The sequence below is a fragment of the Passer montanus genome, unplaced genomic scaffold, assembly GCF_014805655.1.
Source record: "Passer montanus isolate IOZ18808 unplaced genomic scaffold, ASM1480565v1 scaffold2, whole genome shotgun sequence".
Classification (NCBI taxonomy): Eukaryota; Metazoa; Chordata; class Aves; order Passeriformes; family Passeridae; genus Passer; species Passer montanus.
In genome coordinates, this window is record NW_024366591.1 from 4,017,754 (window position 1) to 4,037,381 (window position 19,628).

The 19,628-nt window shown below is 38.3% G+C and overlaps 1 protein-coding gene across 2 annotated transcripts; it reads right to left on the bottom strand.

Moving 5' to 3' along the window:
- Nucleotides 1–175: 175 nt before the first annotated feature.
- TSG101 (tumor susceptibility 101) lies at nt 176–19,380 on the bottom strand. Of its 2 annotated transcripts, none has more exons than XM_039707204.1 (10): nt 19,257–19,380; nt 15,904–15,988; nt 13,421–13,486; nt 12,681–12,844; nt 11,214–11,340; nt 8,837–8,903; nt 7,127–7,218; nt 2,274–2,476; nt 1,103–1,342; nt 176–508 (listed from the first exon to the last, which is right to left on the bottom strand). In XM_039707204.1, exons 1-10 carry the CDS (start codon nt 19,296–19,298, stop codon nt 419–421), a joined length of 1,176 nt encoding a protein of 391 aa, XP_039563138.1. In that variant the 5' UTR covers nt 19,299–19,380; the 3' UTR covers nt 176–418. The 2 variants fall into 2 exon arrangements, with proteins under 2 accessions (XP_039563138.1, XP_039563137.1); XM_039707203.1 differs by having other exon boundaries at nt 7,127–7,221.
- Between the last annotated feature and the right edge of the window lie 248 nt (nt 19,381–19,628).

Sequence of the window (19,628 nt, forward strand, 5' to 3'; positions counted from 1 at the left end):
TTAAGCTACGCTGGTTATGGTGCTGAGACCAAGAACCTTTTGAGTTTTCAGTTTTCACTGGTCATAATAAATGTGATTTTCTCCAGCGTGGCATAACATCTTCCAAATCTCACAAGTAAAAGCATGGTTAAGCTGACACTGCATATTTGAAAAGAAGGCACATCATACACAGCTCTGTAGAGGAAGAAAATATGCAACGAGTTTTATTCAGCGTTAAGTCCACCAGCACAAAGATTACAGGAGATAGAAAGTGCATTAATAAAAGCTAGTTTTTACCAAAAAGAAAATATATTATTGATTCAAAATATCTTACACTTGGATGATGTAATAACTTACTCTGGGCACCTACTGATTAAGAGAAAGATCAAGAGAATGGCTGCTTCACAAGGAAACCTAACTTCCCAACTAGTCTGGGAATTCAGTAGAGATCACTGAGTCCAGCAGTCTTCCTTGCTTTCTGCATCAATGCCCTCAGCTGGAACTGCTTGCGAGACAGGAGACGTACATGCTGCAGAAACAAAAACAGCAGCTGGCTATTGTAAAGTTCTGATAAAAACTGAAAATTGCCATACAAATGTACTCTGTGACCCAAATGGGATGTCAGTTTTTCGGAAACACTAAATTCATTATTCAACTAAATGGCATTTTCTTGCCTTAAAATGACTGGCAGGTGGTTACCAAATGCAATCACTACAGTCTATTTGTTTCTATTTTTAATGATTAACTAATTTATTGATTTATAATATTAATAATTAATTATTAACTCCACACGTATTTTTATCAAAGTAATAATACAAACTCCATAAGGTGCAATCAGACTAATGCACTTCCCATGGGGCAGAGAATGGTTCTTCTAACAGCAGATAAACAGAACAAGGTCTACACAAGAAGAAAACAACGTGACTTTGTATCTATAATATTTTCAGAATTGGTCTTTAAATTCTGAAATCACTTTCTAAAACTTATGCTTGAATGTATAAATATTCCTGTTCCTACAGGATCCTCTTCTGTGAGGAGATCATGAACATGAGTAAGCCAAACCAAAGAGTCCAAAGTAAACACATTTAAAATGCACATTTTAAAAATATCCCAAGAAACCTACCTTTAAAAAGACATCTAAATCTATCACTCCACGTCTCAGTGCTTCCCCAAGGTAGAAGATAGTGTCTTCAATTGCATTTTCCTCTGCATATAAGTTCAGGATCTGCTTGTAAAGTGGTGCTGTAGGAATTATAACTTCATCTATGTCATTATTTTCTGACTGACTTTCCATTTTCTCTAAGGCAGAACTGAGCTCCTCATCCTTCTTTTTGAGAAGTTCAATGTTCTTGTCAACTTCAGCCTAAAAACAATTAAGATGTTTGTTTATCTTCTTGTGATACAGTTGTCTAGATGAAAGATTTTTAGACATACCAGTTCATTCTGTACTTCTCTGCTTATCTTTACTATGATTTTTACAGAACAAAGAATTACCAATCTGTAGATTTCAGATTATTTTAAAGAAGTCACATCTGCTTTAGATAATCCATTACCCATCTATAACTGTAGAGAAAGCATGCCAACACTCCAAGTATTTCTGAGTTGCCACATTAGGAAAAATAACCATTTACACTAGCTAAAGATAGCAAAAGGAAAGCCAAAGTAATTATTTTCTTTAGAATGCAGTATTCCCCAGTTCTCTAGTCCAATTAGTAACTTCTAATAATTTTTTAAACCACATCTGAACACTGAGCTGGTTTCAGAAACTGTTCATCAATCCCAAAATCTTACTCCTGAACAGCAGTGCAAGGAGCAGATGGACTAAGCAGAAGATGCCTTAATGAAAAACTGCAGGAATTTCTGAGCATACTCTGAGTAGGAGAGACTACTGGGAAAGAAGTTACACAAGGCGGCTGTACCAAAATCAGGGTTTTCTGAGACACTGACATGTTCTCCAGTACTGGTGTTGCACATTATTATCTAGAAACTGAGATGCAAATATGAAATAATCTCACACCACTAACATCTTTCACAGGAAGAATGGGGGAAAATAACACTGTTCCTCTACTACTGAGCAATGACATTTGTAAGACACATGCAGGACACTGCATCTCATGGTCACTGCTATTTCTGACTTGCTTCAGTCTGAGCACAAGCCCCCAGCTGCAAAAGAGAGAAAGCACAATGCGCTGGAAGATTTGTTATTTCTATCACACTTAATAATTAATGAATTACAAGCTTCTGTTCACTACTAGGAATACTCAGGTGGGGAGCAGTGGCTCCTCTCAGCTTACCACTTCCTGATCCAGGCGAGTCACCATCTCTTCCAGTTTCTGGTGCCCCTTCTTCAGGTCCTCCTCTGTGCGTTTCAAGGCGTTGAGCTCGGCCTGTGCGCGATCCATCTCCTCCTTCATCCGCCACCTCAGCTTGTCACTGACGGCCGAGATGAGGGAAGCGCGGATGGTGTCCTCGCTGATGGTGCCATCTCTGCTGGGTCCTGCACAGGACGTTTCACAAGCTTAACATTAATGCTGGGCTGCACTACAAAGCCAGCTGGAATAGCAAGTGGCCAAGCTGCTCTATGTACTTCAGCAGTGTGGGACATTAAAATAAGCTGCTCTCCATAATAATTTCCAGAAGCAGCAAAGAGACCACTGTGAGATGACATACACTAGGATGGACACAAGTGAATTTAAGAGCATGCATCCATTCATCCACTTCACCATTCCCATATCCACAATCCTTTTTTATTTTAAAAATGAGGTGGCCATTTCCTCTGAAGTCCATAAGTGTTACTAGTGCAAGACCTTTTAATGAAAAACAAGAGTTACGGGCAGGATGTATTCAACCACAATTAATGTAACAGCTGGCTTGAGACAAGGCATTTACCTACTGCAGGTATTAGTTTGGGGTTTGTTGGTTTGGTTTTTTGGGGTTTTTTTGAATTGCCTAGCCTGGTAAGAAAATTTTGAACTAGGAAAGACAAAGGGAGAGTTATAGACACCACCCATGCAGCTCAAGTGGGGATACTCCCAGGAAGGGCATGCAGCCCAGGTTCTCATGGGGAACCACCCTGACACCTGCTGGAGGGACAACACAGCCAGGAACACACAATCCAGGAGACTCCTGGAAAGCACTGACAATAACTTTCTGATACAGATGCAGCCAATGAGGAAGGACGTGCTGCTGGACCTTGCAGAACTAACAAGGAACGTCTGGTTGGAGATGCGAAGGTTGAGGCAGCCTTGGCTACAGTGCCCGTGAGATCATGGAGCTCTGCATCCCACAAGTAGGAAGCAGGGCAATGAATAAGATTGCAACCCTGGGCTTCATAAGAGCTAACTTTGGCCTCTTCACAGACCTTCTTGGAAGAATTCCATGGGAATTCACCATAGAGGGAAGAGGGGTCCAAGAGAGCAGGCAAATATCCAAGGATCACTTCCTCCAGGCTCAGTACATCTCTATGGGCAAGTGAGCAGAAGGGGCAGGAGACCTGAATAAGCTTTTGAAAATCAGCCTTTCAAGGATAATTTCAAGAGTCTGTCACTAACACACTTTTAAATAGAAAGGCAAGTACTTTGTGTCTGTCACAAGAAGTGCAATATGTCTCCAGACCAGGAAACTCGGAGTGCTCTAGCAAATCTGAAGTGGCTACTGGTGATATTTATCTCAAACCACTTCAATTATTCTGTGGGAAAAACTGGAGGGTCACAGTTTCCCCAGGCTTGTGCCTCACACCTTCTAGGTCAGTGAAATTTCAACAACATTGGATTGTAACAACACAGCAAGAATTACAGCAGCTTTTGTGCCTAAACTTCACAACACCTATGAATGAAAAGCAGAGAGGTTTGAAGCTCTATAACTGCAAGGAAAATAAGCAAGAAGAATTTTTACCAGAGTATCTTTTTATCCAGAGACACAGCTATCAAAACCCTGAAGCTGTTACAGCATTATGCACATCACATTTTCCAGTGCCCTAGATTTCAAAAAACAATAAAATGAAAAAGTACTTATCACTGCTCACATGATTATTGTATAATTGAATACTTTAAAAAATTTTTTTTACTTCTGCTATCAAAATAAGACTGCATAAAATTGTATCTCTTCCCTATGTTTTTTACTCTGTTCCAGTCCACAAAACCTACACCAAGCCACATGGGTGGAAAAAATAAAGCTATGCAAATGAATGACAGTAACTATAAAAAAAAAGCCCATCATGCTTACTAATCCACCAAAGCCCTCTAAAATACAGAAAATATAAATTTTGATCATTACTAATGTGAGCACTTTGCATACATATAAGTTGTGGCAGAATATATGTACTTTAAAAAAACCAAGCAAATTACAAAAAAAAAAAAAAAGATTGAATTATTAAACAACTGGTGCAAATACAGCCTTAAGAAAATATGCATGTCCCAATGTTTTATCTGATTTACAGTTCTGGCTTTAAAAAATCACCCTATTGCCAGTCAACAAGATAATTTGCAAAATCTGATTAACTTTTACAGCCAGCAACAGAAGTGGTCAAATAGCACCATATAAGACACAAACCCAGGAATCCACCACTGGTGCTTCTTATGAAAAGGATAGAAGAACAAGAGCACTTTCTACACTGAGAAGTAAATCTCAAACCAAGTCGGTCAAACTATCTAGGATAGAATTTATTCTCTGTATAGGACTTCCTGATTAAGGCAGACAATTGCTCCCAATCAAAAAGGTCTGATTTCCCTTCAAAAAACAGCATTAGCATGACTTTAGTTACAGTTTACTTTACATAATGAATTATACTCTAACACAAAGTCAGAATCAGCCAGAACCAGTAAAACTTATATTTACTTTCTTTTCCCGTGACATCCCTCACTCTGGGAGTTTCTATGCAAGGCTCACTTTAACAGTAAAGTAGGACAGAGGAAAAAAAATATAAAACCACAATACACCTAACAAAATAAAAATTCACACAGAAATGCCACCAAATAGGGAAGAGGTCTTTGAACATAAAAAGCATAATTTTAATACAGCTCAATCAATGTATCTTCTTACAGAGCATGTACCCATAGCATCTTCTGTTACTTCCATAATTAGCCCAGCTTGGAGAAGATTTCATGGCACATGGTCATTAAATCAACAGAACTCTGAAACCTTTAACCTTTACTAGGCAGAGTCTGGTTTCAGAAGTGACCTTACAGAATCATCAAACCAGTAACTGCATCAGAAAAGTAATTAATGGCAGATAACTGAACAGAAAGAAAAAGCCTAAAGGACTATTTGAAAAACCAGTGATTGTGAAAAACTTGAGCTACTTTACATGAACATTTTCATTCAACTCAAACTAGGTTTGAACTATGTCCACTATAGGAAACACCACCACCCACACAAAACTCTGATGTTCTAACAACTGATGTGCTCCTAAATAAACTATCACAATAAACCACAGCCAAACAAACAAACTGTACAGAAAATAAACATTTTCAGTTCAAAATAAAAACTGGACTGTAAAAAACACCCAACAAAACAAACACAACAAACCTCATATTTTAAGTGCAGTGGATGATCAAAGAGATGTATTTGCATTTCATCTGGCACAAGAGATAAGCCATGTAAACCAGGTGTAGGGCTTTTACCTAGCTGCAGCAAACCAGTCAGTGTAATGTTAAACTGTCACTATGAAACCTGCCATTACAACATTACAGCATGGTATCACAGATGATCTAACTCAGGACTGGAAGAGTCTTCCATTTTTGCCAGATACTGCACCTCTATTCATCTTCAGTGGGCTTGAAAAGGAGGGAAAAAAACCTAAATAGAATATATTTCTATTTTAACACTATGCTACATAAAAGCAAAACTGGATTTGTTTGAGAAAGACACTCCAGAAAGCCAAGTTTGCCTAGAAAGGTTATCAGCTCCCTACACAAGAGCCAGTGGAGACCATTACTTCTCCAGGACACAATTCTCCACAACACCAAGCACTGTTTGAGGTACTTGAGTGGGACAGCAGCTTCCTTGCACTGTGCATGGCAGACTCACATCACCTCAGGGTGGAGGGGACCACTGAAGCAGCCAGGAACTTTCAGAAAATACTTTCTTAATTGAAAAGGCTGAAAGAACTTGAACACAAAGGACAGGATCAGGCACAAGAAAAAGACAACATACAACTTACTGCTGCTTTCAAATTCTGTAGTAACAGAACTCCTCAGATATTTTAGTAAGAGTAAAGTAGAAGCATCTCTCTTCCCTTGCCTTGTCCCCATGTATGTGAAGAAAAATCACAAAATACACACAGTTCTGGAAAGAAAAGACATTCTATGACTCTAACCCAGGCCATTCCATAAATAACTGAGTTCACACATCAGATGAAGAACCTACAGATGCATTTCTAAATTAGGGGGCTCAAGAGTCTACAACAGATTGCTAATGAACAAGGTCACAACAGAATCTACATCCTCACCATATAACCGTGCCAAAAGGAATATCAGCCAGCTGGAAAGGTACTGCACCAGCTTCCCACTTAACTAGGTGACATCTATCACTGGTTCCCAGTCTTCTACACATACACTGAAAGCGAGGGGCAGGGTGGAAAGCAAGGGCCACAGAGCAGCAGACTGGGAAAAGACACAGGTCAACACCCTAAATGCTGATGCTGCAGGGAACAAAGGAGGAAGTGACAAGTAGAGATCAACAAGAAGCAACAGGGAAGAGGCTGGAGAAGAAACTCACTAAAAATGAAGCTCATTCCAAAGTGCTACTTTAGAAAGGTACTATTTTGGGAGGAAAGAAAGTATAAATAGAGTCCATTAGATGTTTAAATGATGACAAAGGTATTTTTCTAAATCATGAACAGAGCAATGCAGACAATCAAAAGTCACCTACAATTAAAAGGCAAGGAAAACCCCATGTAGTTACATGCAGTGCTCTTCAAAATATTCACAAAACATACACAATGCATTGCATAAACCCAGGAATTCATTGAATTCCTGAATAAAGCTGAATAAAATGTACTTTTCTTCCTTTGAGTAAATTTTAATTAAAGATCAATGCTCTGGAAGTTCAGAGTAAGAACAACATGTTCTTTTTTCCATTTTATTTCTTTACATATCAGTTACAGAGAGAAGCTTTACTTCAGAGAAGCCCTTTCCAAGGTACTCACCAACAGTGGTGACAGGAGGCTGAGAAGGGTAGTACTGCACACCAGTGGTTGCTGGAAAGGGAACACCACCTGGGTAAGGATAGTTTGGGAAGCTGCTTTGACAAAGAAAAACATGCTAATGTTATGCAACTATTAGTAAAATACCATCCACCTAGAGTATCTTTATTGCCACCATGTTAAACATTCATTTACATAATAAAAATGTTAAAATTGCAGGCATTTTTGCTGTTCACATTAACATCTTTCACAACTGGTATTTCTGGTATTAAGGTACCATGTTATCTGAAACCCTATCCAGTTATTGCCTGGTCAACATTTGGATAACAAATCCTCCTGAACCTCTTCGTTTTGCTATATGAAATCACACAGGTATCAAAAAAAATATCCTAGCTACAAACTCCCAAAAAACAATTTCAAATTAATAATTTTCACTATGAGAACAGTTAAAAAGATGACTAAAGATGACTGATTAACTGCTTTATGTAAACCTAAAAATGTAAAATGCAAAATATGATTGCAAGGTGAAACCTACTCCCCCAGAAATTCTCAGTCCTGCTCTGATGGATAAAGAAAGCAAAAGTGTTCATTTGCTCACTGAAGCAATTATGAGATGACATGTGACAGTCTACAACACCTTTCTAAAATACATTTGCTGTCAACTAAAATAAGGACACAAATTAGTCAGTACTAGACTGAGAAACACCTGCATGCAGCAGAGTATTAACTATAGTAATAATTAAAGTGGCCACAAACCCCCTGCAAAATATAAAATAAGCATGTTCTGTCTCTCTTCAGCTAACTGCAAATTTAACAGTTCTTAAAACCTTCCTATTAATTAACAAATTATATATTTTAGAAACAGTTCTTCTATTACTTTTGTACAAACATTAAGAATACTTTAAACAAACATATTTAGGAGGAAATAACATGCTGTAAGAACGTTTAAAAATCCTAACTTTTCTCCTTTTAAAACATAACACTCCCCCCACTCCCAATCCTCAGAGGTTTTTACATTTTAAATATCCTTTTAAAATAAAAATGCTCCATATTACACCAAAATTGCATATGCTCCTAACACAAAATCAGGACATAAGGATATTAATAAAAAAACCCAATGAGTTATGATGTAAAAAACAGAAATACACACTAGGAGGCAGTAGTCAATATCTCACTATTTACTAACACAGATCTGCAAGTCTTCTGGAAATGCTTTATTCCTCACTATTATATAGAAAAAATCCTGGTTAATATTAATAAAAAGCTTTTGAAGTAACTTTGTGTTCTTCAAATTCCCTTAGATTATGTTAAATCCACATTTACACTGGAGTCAAGGCTTGTATTAATCCAGCAAAGTTTTTTTCAATTTTTGAGATGCTAATAAAATCTTGACTTTTAGGGGTACATTTCTTTCCATGGAATGTAAAATATAAATATATAAAAATACATGAGTGAAGAAAGATAACAGCTGGGAGTTAGGTGATTTTAAAATCAATTTATCACACCCATATATGTTTTATTTGAAGCAACTAAGCAAGCTAGACCTTCCTCCAATTTTGACTACTGACAAGAATTCAGCCCTCACTTTTAACAAACCCAGCTAACATGAATACTTATACAACAAATACACCACAAGAAAATACAATTATTATTAGACACTATTCAGTGAAATTCTCTACCAGGAAAATGATGATAGTTTAAAGAGGCTCTTACCTTGGGTTTGGAGTGCTTGATGCTGGATAGGGAGATATTCCACCTGGAATTCCTGGCACATAGGAAGCTAAATAAAAGAAGAATTTTGTGTATGTTTACATTTCAGAAATTAAAACCCTCAATATAAAGAATTTTTTCCTCATATATAAAAATAACCCTATTGCTATATTGATTTTTTTTCTTAATCATTACTTTAAACTAATTACTACATGGATAAAAATAGGTATTGATTTTAAAATGCAGAACAAATAGGTGTACTAAGAAAAAAGAAGAAAAAAAAAAAAAAGCATCTGCAGCTGGGGTACTCAGGAAAAAAAACCCAAAACATGGTATGACCCACCTGAAGAGTGTCTCCATTTTTTATGTAAAAATGTAAAAAAACCCTTTCTAGCCAATGATGTCTACTCACTAAATAACAAGTGTATAATTTAAGTACCTTCAGAGTAGTTGATTAGCTGTTTAATGATCCAACCATGTCCTTATTTAGTAATTTCTGCTGTTTAGAAGTTTTATTTAATTTTTTAAATAATTAAAAAATTTAAAATTACTTAAAAATAATAATGTCTAAATAGTCTTAGCAAGTTTAAGATTTCTCTTGAAAAGCTGACAAAATTATGTTTTGGACATACTTTTCCCACATTTCTAGCAATTTTAGGAATACTTCATCAAACAACTTTTTGATTTTTCTTGAAAAGCTGACAAAATTATGTTTTGGACATACTTTTCCCACATTTCTAGCAATTTTAGGAATACTTCATCAACAACTTTTTTTTTTAGAGCTATTAAGAGTGGATCTATTTCCACTCTTCAATGCTTTCAAATGATGTAAAATTTTTGTCAAAGGACTTTATTTCTTCTTAAACAATGTACAGATGTATCAATGTAAACAATAATGTGAAGAAACCCAAACCCTAAATGGCTGTAAAATAAGGGAAGTCTGATTACACTAGTAGAACTAAGTAGCTATTAATAATTTCTAAACCCTGAAACATTTTAAAACCCTAGAATTACTTCAGCTATGAACTAATTCATACCACTTCAGCTCAATTCAATTGAAAATAGTAATTCAAAGCACTTCAGCTTGGAGTGACTACAAGAGCAATCAAATGTGGTTCATTGCAGGTTTGTCCTTAAGGCACAAGTCACAGCCCCTGCTAAACCCAGACTTATACTGACCCCCACTGTTCCTGGAAAATCAGGACAATCCAGTCCTCTGGTGCTCTCACAAGCAGGGTAGCCACAGACAAGCTGAAAACACCTGCCTCTAGTCAATTATTCCTAATGGTCCCATTTATGTTTGCTACCCATTTTCTCACAGGTTCAGAGCCTAACACCTTGCTAAAAATGGGTTCTGCTGGAAATGGCAATGAATAGCACTTCAGCTTTTCAAATGTAACACTGTGAACAAGTAATAGCCATATTTCAATACCAAATGGACACAGCCTTAAAAATCTGGCAAAAATAAATAACCCCAAATACAGCTACTGTACCATTCAATTCATGTTATGAATTTACTGTTATAACCTTATTAAATAAACAATCTCCAGCTGAACTGCTCCCTCTTCCCTACTGCCCCAGTCTTTGACTTTAGGTCTATGCTACTGTTTTTTGGCCTTTTCCCACCTAATACAGAGTCTCCTCCTGGAAGAATTTCTAGGATTTTCTGTTTCCCACTACTTTTTTTTTCCACCTGCCTATCCCCATCTTAAAATAAGATGCCTGCAGAGGTTTAAATAAATAAATGATTTAAAACGTCTTGAGGATTTTTGCAAGAAAATAAGAATGGGTACCAAGTCAGAACATCAACAGAGAATAAAACAATCACAAGGCATGTTGTTTTTTTTTTTTTTAATATTCAGCCAGCAATTTTAAAAAAAGAAGAAAACCAACCACACAAGCAGGAGTGTGGGCATATGAAACAAGCTGTAGGCATGCTTATGCTTATGAAATCAATGGTTGCAGGACACTTAAAAGATGGGCTTGTATTATTAGAATGAAAAAAACTGAGATACAAAGCTATTTGAATAACCACTTTGTAAGTCTGTCTTGGAATGTTGACAGGACACTGGTTGTTCTGAGGGTGTTTGAGTGTGTTCTGGGTTTTGCGGTGTGTTATAACACAAATTTGATTTTTCCCCTCTAAAATCCAAAGGCTCTCATGAATTCTTAGACTCACAGAACCTTTTTAGTTGGAAAAGACCTCTAAGATCATTGAGTCCAACAAGGTAAAGTGAAGTAAATTCACAGCCCAGGTGAATTCATTAGTCAGAAATACAAAAAGTAAAATGCATTATTTGTGGGCAAACTGTGCAGGGCAACAATCCCTTTGAAATGCTGACATGATTGTTTGCAGAAATCAGCAGTGAGGAGCACTTACTGGTTGGTGGGCCTGTTGCCTGGTAAGGAGGGTAGCTGGAGGAAGCAGTAGGCCGAGAAAACACTGGAGGTTCCTCTCCAAACACAACAATCATGACCTGGATCAGCTCCAACAAGTCTGACTGGGGCTGGGAGGGAAAGTAAATCGCAAGTTGGTCATTTTGCTAACAGAGAGTTAGACTGTAGAAACAATAGGATGCCATTCCATCAGCTCTCAAAAGCATTCCTTTTATTTGTGGGTTTAAATGTTCTTAAAATGTGTACCTCTCATGTATATATGAATGTGCACAATTAACTTCCTTTCTGGATTCTATTACACATACCAAACCCAGTCAGCCGGTACTCAAAACCATACAGCAAAACACACCCAGAATGAACCAGGTAATACATGGCTCCATATCAACTGCAGGACAATAAATGACTGGGTATAAATGTCCAATTATGAACTATAATAATATTAAAAAAAATTAAATCCACCCCCCAACATGAAAAATATACACATCCCCAAGTTTTTTTAGACAGTTCAATTTCACACATCACAGCTTTTGCTCTGATTCAGAATGTCTCAACAGAAAAAAATATCCCAACCCACTACGGAGTGGCACAAACCTCCTTTGAATACAGTTAAACCAGGCCTCTCTGTTTACAACTACTTAATATAGGCATGATTTCATTTTGCCTAAATAAGAACAAGCATCATGAGTGCAGCACCAGATTAAATACCCCAATTCAGAGTTTACTTAGCTCTATAATCCACTTACTTATTTTACCAACCTCTCAAACTGAAAGAATTCTGTATCAGCTGTAACTTAGATGATCCTCTTGCTTTGTGCAACACCTGACCTGAGCAGTCTTTTTCCACCATTACTATGCTAGCACTGAACAACCACCCAGCCGTAGAAAATGCATTCCTGGTAATAAATTTTTACAGAACCATGCATCTTGTATCATTTTTCTAATCCTGTCAACACAGTTTAGTTTCTTTACAAGTCCATGTTTTGGCCAAATCTGCTATGAGGCCTGCACTGCTCAATGCCTCTATTTACTGATAAAGCAAATATATCCATATATAGGAGGCTCCAGGAATATCTGCATAAAGAAGCCCAAGACCTTGTAAAAGTCCATTTTAGTCACAGAGATGTTTTAATTATATTTATAATTTCCTTTTTGTAAATATTCTTATCTCACAAATCTTCACATCACTCTCTTGCCAGGGGAGAGGACACCTTGTGCTGCACTGTTTAATTAGACAGGCTGTAACTGAAGATGCAATTAATTACATTAAATAACCAGAACACAGAATGCAACATCCTGAACTTTAAGGCATTCCAAAAAACAAAACAGTTCATTTAATTTTCAAAATTATTTAAGATCTCTAAGAAAGACTATGGTTTTTATTAAAAATGATACAACTTTCTTGAGGAATGCAGAATGAGCAGTTTGAGAACTTCAAGTTCCCTGTACTTACATATTTCCACTCATGCAGGTAGGGAAGGTATATCTTTCCATTTGCATCAACATGCTTCCCAGTTTTTATTGTCATAGAGCTAGTGGGTTTAACAAAACAAATTGGGGGGTTGAAAGGGTAGGTGTCCAGCAGCCACAAGCAAATTGGGATATTATATGTGTTACCTAGAAAAGATATTTTGAAAGATTTTAGAAGTTATTTCAATTCTTCAACTGCCCTCCTGTATTAAGATTCATAAAAAACTTCTAAACCCAGTAAACTCAACTGTACAAAGTTAGAAGTTGGACCCAAAATCTACTAACATTCAATAAATAGGTAACACTAATGCCACAAACTCCACATCTTTCAGAACAATTTAACTTTGATTTACAATCATCACTCACCACTAACACACAATCTTATTTGTTCTATAATGCAACATTTTAAGTCTCAAATTATCATTAGCTGCAGCAATAAATGGTTTGCAACCCTCATTCAACTGACAAGCCTGAAAAAACATGCCATGCTGAAAGAAAAAAGATGTTACAAAGTTGTAAATGACTGAGGAAGCAATGCTCAGCATTCAAATGTTATCCTGCAGCAAAAAGGAGAGCAATTTCTTTAAAATATCTTACTTTGGACAAGTAAAGGATTTCAAGAGGAGAGTGATCACTGAAGCAGTGAAGCTGGACCAGGACAAATCCAAATTTTTCACGCAATTTGGGAAAATAATGGGGATGATAATAATAATACATGCATACCTCTGTAAGGCACAGGAATGGTTCCACTGAGGCTCATCAACTCTCTGGATGAACCATCATTAAAAACTGAAAGAGAACAAACACTATTTTTAAAACAAATACATTGGATACGTTAATCTCAGTTCAGGTTATTCCTCACCTATTTATTAGCACATGTTTTCACAAGTTACACACATATAAACTCAGCCTGAAAGGTTCAACTCTTGCACACTTATGGATTAGCACATGACTGTCCACAGTGAGGTAACTCCTTATGAATAACACCAATTCTGAGAAATGAATGACTAATCATTGTCAAACTACCTTCTCTACAAATAAAAGTGTTTCCTCATTCAGTGACCAAGTGAAATGATGGAACCTTGCAAACTGCAAGTAATGCAAACTGCTGCAAAGATAACCTGAACTCAACCTTGATTTAAAAAAAAACAACTCTCATCTGAGGTTTAAAAAAGAATTCCTTATGCTTTCTTCAAATCAGCTCAGCAAGAATACTGAAAATTCCTAGGCCACAGGCATTTATTACAAAATCAGTAAAGGTAATTTAACCAAACAGTAACACTGAAGGGGAAGAAAAAGTGCTTGACTCTGACAAATATTAATCACAAACTGCACAAGAACTCTGACCTAAATTTACTGAGTTGTTGTATTTAGTTTCCTCATACATCTAATCCAATACATTATTCTTGGCTGAATGAACCAGCTTCTGTTGAGGAAGCTTTTATCTTCTTAATTCCTACTGAAAGTTTCTAGCCATTTGAATTTCATAATTCAAATGTAGGTTACTGTGCACAGTTATTGTGGTGCTGATATTCTGCAAAGGCAGGTAGAACATGCTGGGATGTCAGTGGGGATATGTATTTCATTATTAATATGAACTAGAAAACTGTCTTATCAGCAAAATAATTGTTGGATTATACTCTTCTCTGACTTAGAGATGGGGCAACTGAGAGGCATTTAAAAAAATTTTATTCCATTTTTAGTCTCATGTGAAAGGTGAGACAATACAGATGTTATAATTTACACCATCACAATTAGAAGCTAACTATTTTCTAATTGCAATACATTATAACCATTTTTTAGCCTATCAGCTTTTGCCACACCATGCTGTAAATGTCTTAAAGCCAATCCTCTAAAATTCCCCTCGTGGGTCCTACTACAATGAATCTCTCTCAGTTCTATTTCTCTGAAGTATCTAATCTTATTTGCAAGGCCATCCTTTGAAACTTGTTTCTAGTTCCATGGCATTTCTAAGTCAGCAGTTCTTATCTCAAAGTCTGCATACAGATGCATACTATGTGAACCTTCTGTCAGGCTTTGAGAATTCTCTGCAAATCCATTGCCCACATTTCCCCTTCCCTCTTGAATGGAAAAAACTTTTTTGATGTCTTTGTTCATTGTTTGTCGTGTACAGTGAGGTACACAAGAATTCTCTACAAATCCCTTTCCCACATGTAATCACTTTCTTGCAGCTGATGTCACTGCTGCAAATAATATCAATTATCTGTAAGTGATTCTGTGCTTAGCCTCTTCCAGGCAGCTTAAAGAGCTTTAGGGAACACAAATGGCTACAGCTCAAGGATATCTGGAATTGTGATCACCATCTTATGCAAACTTGTGCAGCTATTCCAGCCACAGTCCTTTCACTCCTGCTTTGTTTCTCCAGTCACTGCATGAATTTTCATTTCTGTGACAGCTGCTGGCTTGCAGCTACTCAAGTTAAAATTAATTCATCGTCCATGTCTCTTCTTAACATTTCTCAATCCAGATACACAACTTAAAAAGCAGAAGTTAAATTTTTTTGATGATGTATTAGTAATATAAATTAGAATCATAAAAGAATCCTACATGTAACAGTTAAAAAAGGTGACCATAAGCCTCCTCTAAGAAGGCTGACCTCAGCATCTACACTGACTCACTGTATGCTGTGAAACCCTAGATATCATCTTCCTTTAACACAGTTAAACTTAAATTAACCTAGATACTTTAAAACAGCTAACAAACAGTGATTATTTTTGATAATTTACATTACAAAACTCTAATGCCAATTTTATGTATACTTAACTCTGATTTCTTCATACTCTTAAGGACTACCACAATGATTTTAAATGAAGCATTTCTTCATTGATTTACAGTTCTTCCTACTCAGAATTTTAAAAATGTCTTTATATGGCAGCAAAGCTGAATTTGTAAGATAGCAGCAATCTCAGGACACCAATGATGACATCAGTGAGTGATTAACTAAAAGTTAAGCTGTGAAAAACGTGACACTTTTTGGCACGTTAGATAGTTATTTTCCAAAGTAACCTTACTATATTACTGAGTCTGTGCTTCTAAAGGAGTGTTGATGTCACTGTTGAGACAAAAAAGAGAAACCCAAATTATGTTTTCTGGTGTTAATCTTCTTTTTCCCCCCACAAAAACTACCAAAGACATCTAACACATCAACAATTCTCCAACAAAAATCTTCTCATGCACAGACTAACCATATGAATCCATGACAGGTTTGAGGTCCTTGTACTGAGTAATAACACTGGTTGTCTCCTGTATGGTTAGGTCTCTATACTTATACTGAAAAACAAAAGAGAAAGAAATTACTTCAGAAGCTAAATTTTTTGTATAATTTAATTCCATTTTTTATTTTACCCAACAGACAGCATTTATGAGAGTTTACATCTATACATGGACATTCTTCCCCACTCTCAGTTTGGAATAATGATTTATCTGTCCATATTACTAAAAGGACCACTGCCTATATTATTAATTGAACTTTAACAAGATGTTAAGTCTTAACAAGGGTGTAAGCATCAATTGATTTGGCAAAGAGCTGTTGCATTTTCTTTCATGTTCTACCACAACCAAGTGTATCTCAGAAATATGCGTGAACCTTCAAAAAAAAAAGTAATCTCCAAATAAATATGGCGATGATTTGAACATTCCTAATAAACAGCTCTCTAAGATATGAACCACACAGATCTATTTCATAGCACTTTTCCAAGCAACACCATATCTATGCTAATCATTGACTGGCATTTAAATGTGTTGTCAGCTACAAAGCAGACATATCAAGGCATACTATTACCAGCAATAATACTGGTTTTACTCCTTTTATCAGGAGCAGGGAGTAACAGCACAGATGCCCTGTCAACCACAGAGACACCACTACAGAATTCACCAGTCTCAGAGCCATAAGCCACAGACAGCAAAGAGGCTCCTGGGAAACAGAGTTGGTTCACCACACAGTGCAGCCCTCTAGCCTTGTTGTCATTTCTCCTGATAATTACTATTAAAAAGAAAAGCCAGCAATGTGGTCCCTTGACATTTTTTTTTATTCTAATACAATTTTAAAAAATTGCAATCAGTTGTCTTAAGGAACACAGCCAGCAACCTTTCACTGAACCATAGTAGGAAGACAAAGGGCCCATCACAATGAAATGTCAGACATCCAAAGCACGCAAATGTTAACAACATCTAAACAAATTAATTCAGACATTATCCAAGAGCAAACTGTGGTGCCACAGCTAAAGGTCACCTTGGCCCTGACAAACACTCTTGAGTTGTGAAGCTCCTGTCACCTTCAGAGACTGACAAGGATGCTCCTCCTGGGCATGACAACTTGGATTTGCTGAGCAGAGATGAAGCCACCATGCCACTTCCCACAATGTCACCTCAGCCTAGAGGAAGCACCAGCACCTCGGGTGATGCTGTGACTGCTCTTCCTCAAATGACCAAGGACAAAACAGCCACATGGTCTGTGGAACAGAAGGCAACCCCTCCAGCAGGAATTCCTGTGTACACAGGGAAGCACCAGCAGAGGTCAATCAGCCCCTGGATGCTGTTTTGGTGGGAGGGCTGCAGCAGAGCATCTCCTTTGTAAAACTGGTGCAGGACTGGGAGTGTGCAGGAGGGCTTGAAAGAGAGACAACTTAGTTAATATTTGAATACATTCCTCCCTCACTCCCCAGCACCTGGCAGAAGCAGGAACAGGCACTGCCTGGACATGGAGGAATTTCCATGTACACCAGCCAGAGACTGGCAGCACACACCCATGCCACTGCAGGTGTCACTACAGGACAAATGACAGCTGGTCACCAGCGACTTTTAAGAAGCAGAGCCTTCTCATAGGAACAAACCTTATGGTCCAGGATGGAGCCTCAACAAGATTGGCATAATCACTATTAAAAAAGAGAGCAGGATTCCACTAACAGACGCTCCAAAAAAGCACAAGGATCATAGAATGGTTTGGGGTGGAAACAACCTCAAAGATCATCTTGTCCCAAGCCCAAGGAAGAAAACCTTCCACTAAGCCAGGCTGCTCAGAGCCCCATCCAGCTCTGGGTGGACACTGCCAGGGATGGGGCATCCACAGCTTCTCTGGGCAACCTGTGCCAGGGCCTCACCATCCCTACAGCAAAGAGGTAAGCAGAGTCAGGCTTTACTTCCACTTCTGGCACAAGAATCTCAGCTTAGTTGAGTCAAGAACTGATAAAACAATGCCTGCCTGCTCAGCAGGGACACTGTGAATCTGGTACATGATGGGGCTGATGAACCACAAATTTGGTTATCAGGGGTGCTTTCAAAGAGGCACAACACCTGAACATTAAGCAAGCATTTTCATATCCCTATTAAAACACAGAAAGATAATATTCTTACAAACTGTTTTTACACTGAGAAATGATTACTTAGTAGAGAGACAGCTGTATGATTCCAGCTACTGCCACAAGCAAAATTAAATGTTAATTTCAGCTGTTAATTTCTGTACTTAGATTGATTTCCAATAAATGTCAAAATCTATTTGGAAAATATAAGATCCTAGTGATTTCTACAAAGGTAACTAAAATTGATTAATTTGAATTCTTAATTTCTAGACTCCTTTTTCCTCCTCCATTCTCAGACTGCAAATGCATTCCCCTCATTTTACATACCAGGAAACAGATCACAGAAAGATGAAGTTTTTCAAGATCTGACAGCAGGTAAATACCTGAAGTTAAATTAACATTAGGTTTCCCCAAACTAGGCTCAAGCTTTTGTTATGTCATACACTGAACTATTCAATACATGAAATATTACTAAACTTCCCTCTCTAGAACAGAAAGTGTAACTATTTTTGAAAAATAAACATAATGAAATAGCATCTTCATTTTTCATCACCTACAGAAAGCCAGACAGGAGTATAAACTGAACAAATGTGGGGGAACAAGGACAATGGACTACCTTAAATTCTATTTCTTCTATGGCATTGCAGTAATTAACTTAGCAAAGACAGGTGTATACAAATACACACATGATGTCATTTGCTGACACTGACTAGGTATTCAAGACTCATTTTCAAGCTGATTAAAAAAATCTGCTTATGACTCCATGCAGGTGAATGTGCCTTTGGTTTTGATCAGATTCTCAGCTATTGCACTTCAGTTCAAAACGTCACACGTATGATTACACGCTGCCAAAAAAAAAAAATCCAAAATGCCCCCAACAAACCCGTGACTCTCCCTAAGTGCCAGCCGTAGGGGTTTCCATTCCAAGCTGCCGGACAAAGCCCAGCTCTCGGCGAGGAGTGGCACGCGTGGCTCTGCATGATTCACTCGTTAATAATTCGCCTTCCGTGAGACGTTCCCGTTTCCTTACGCAGGGGCGATAACCAAGCCCACCGCAGCCCGGCCAGCGATGCCGAGCTCGCCTTCCCCCGCTGTAAGCGGGGGGCACAAGCGCCGGTGCCTGGCACAGTCCCAGCCCAGCCCCGCAGCCGGGCACGACCATTTCAGGCTCGCCGAGCCGCTCCTCCCTTCCCGACACAACCCCCCGGCGCTGGGCCCCGCTGCCGGGGCCTCGCCCGTACCTTGGTGAGCATCTTCTTGAGCTGGCTCTCGGACACCGCCATGGCGGGCGCCCCTCGCTGCCGCCGCTCCCGGCCCGGCCCTACATCAACACAGGAAGCAGCCGCGCGCCCGCTTCCGGCGGCGGCGCCGCTGCCGCGCGTCACGGGGCGGGCCCCGAGCGGCGCCGGGCCCGGGAGCGCGGCTGGTGCCACCACCGAGCAAGGGCACGCACGCGACACATCGGACTGAGGCACAGAACACGCCTGTAGGGGCTGGCGGCATTTTAAGGTTAAAATTGTTACATAAACACCAAGCTAAGTAAACAGCAGCTTGAGTATTCGCATGAAGAGAAATGCTCAACAGATGAGAAGCACCACCATGAAAAACAATGT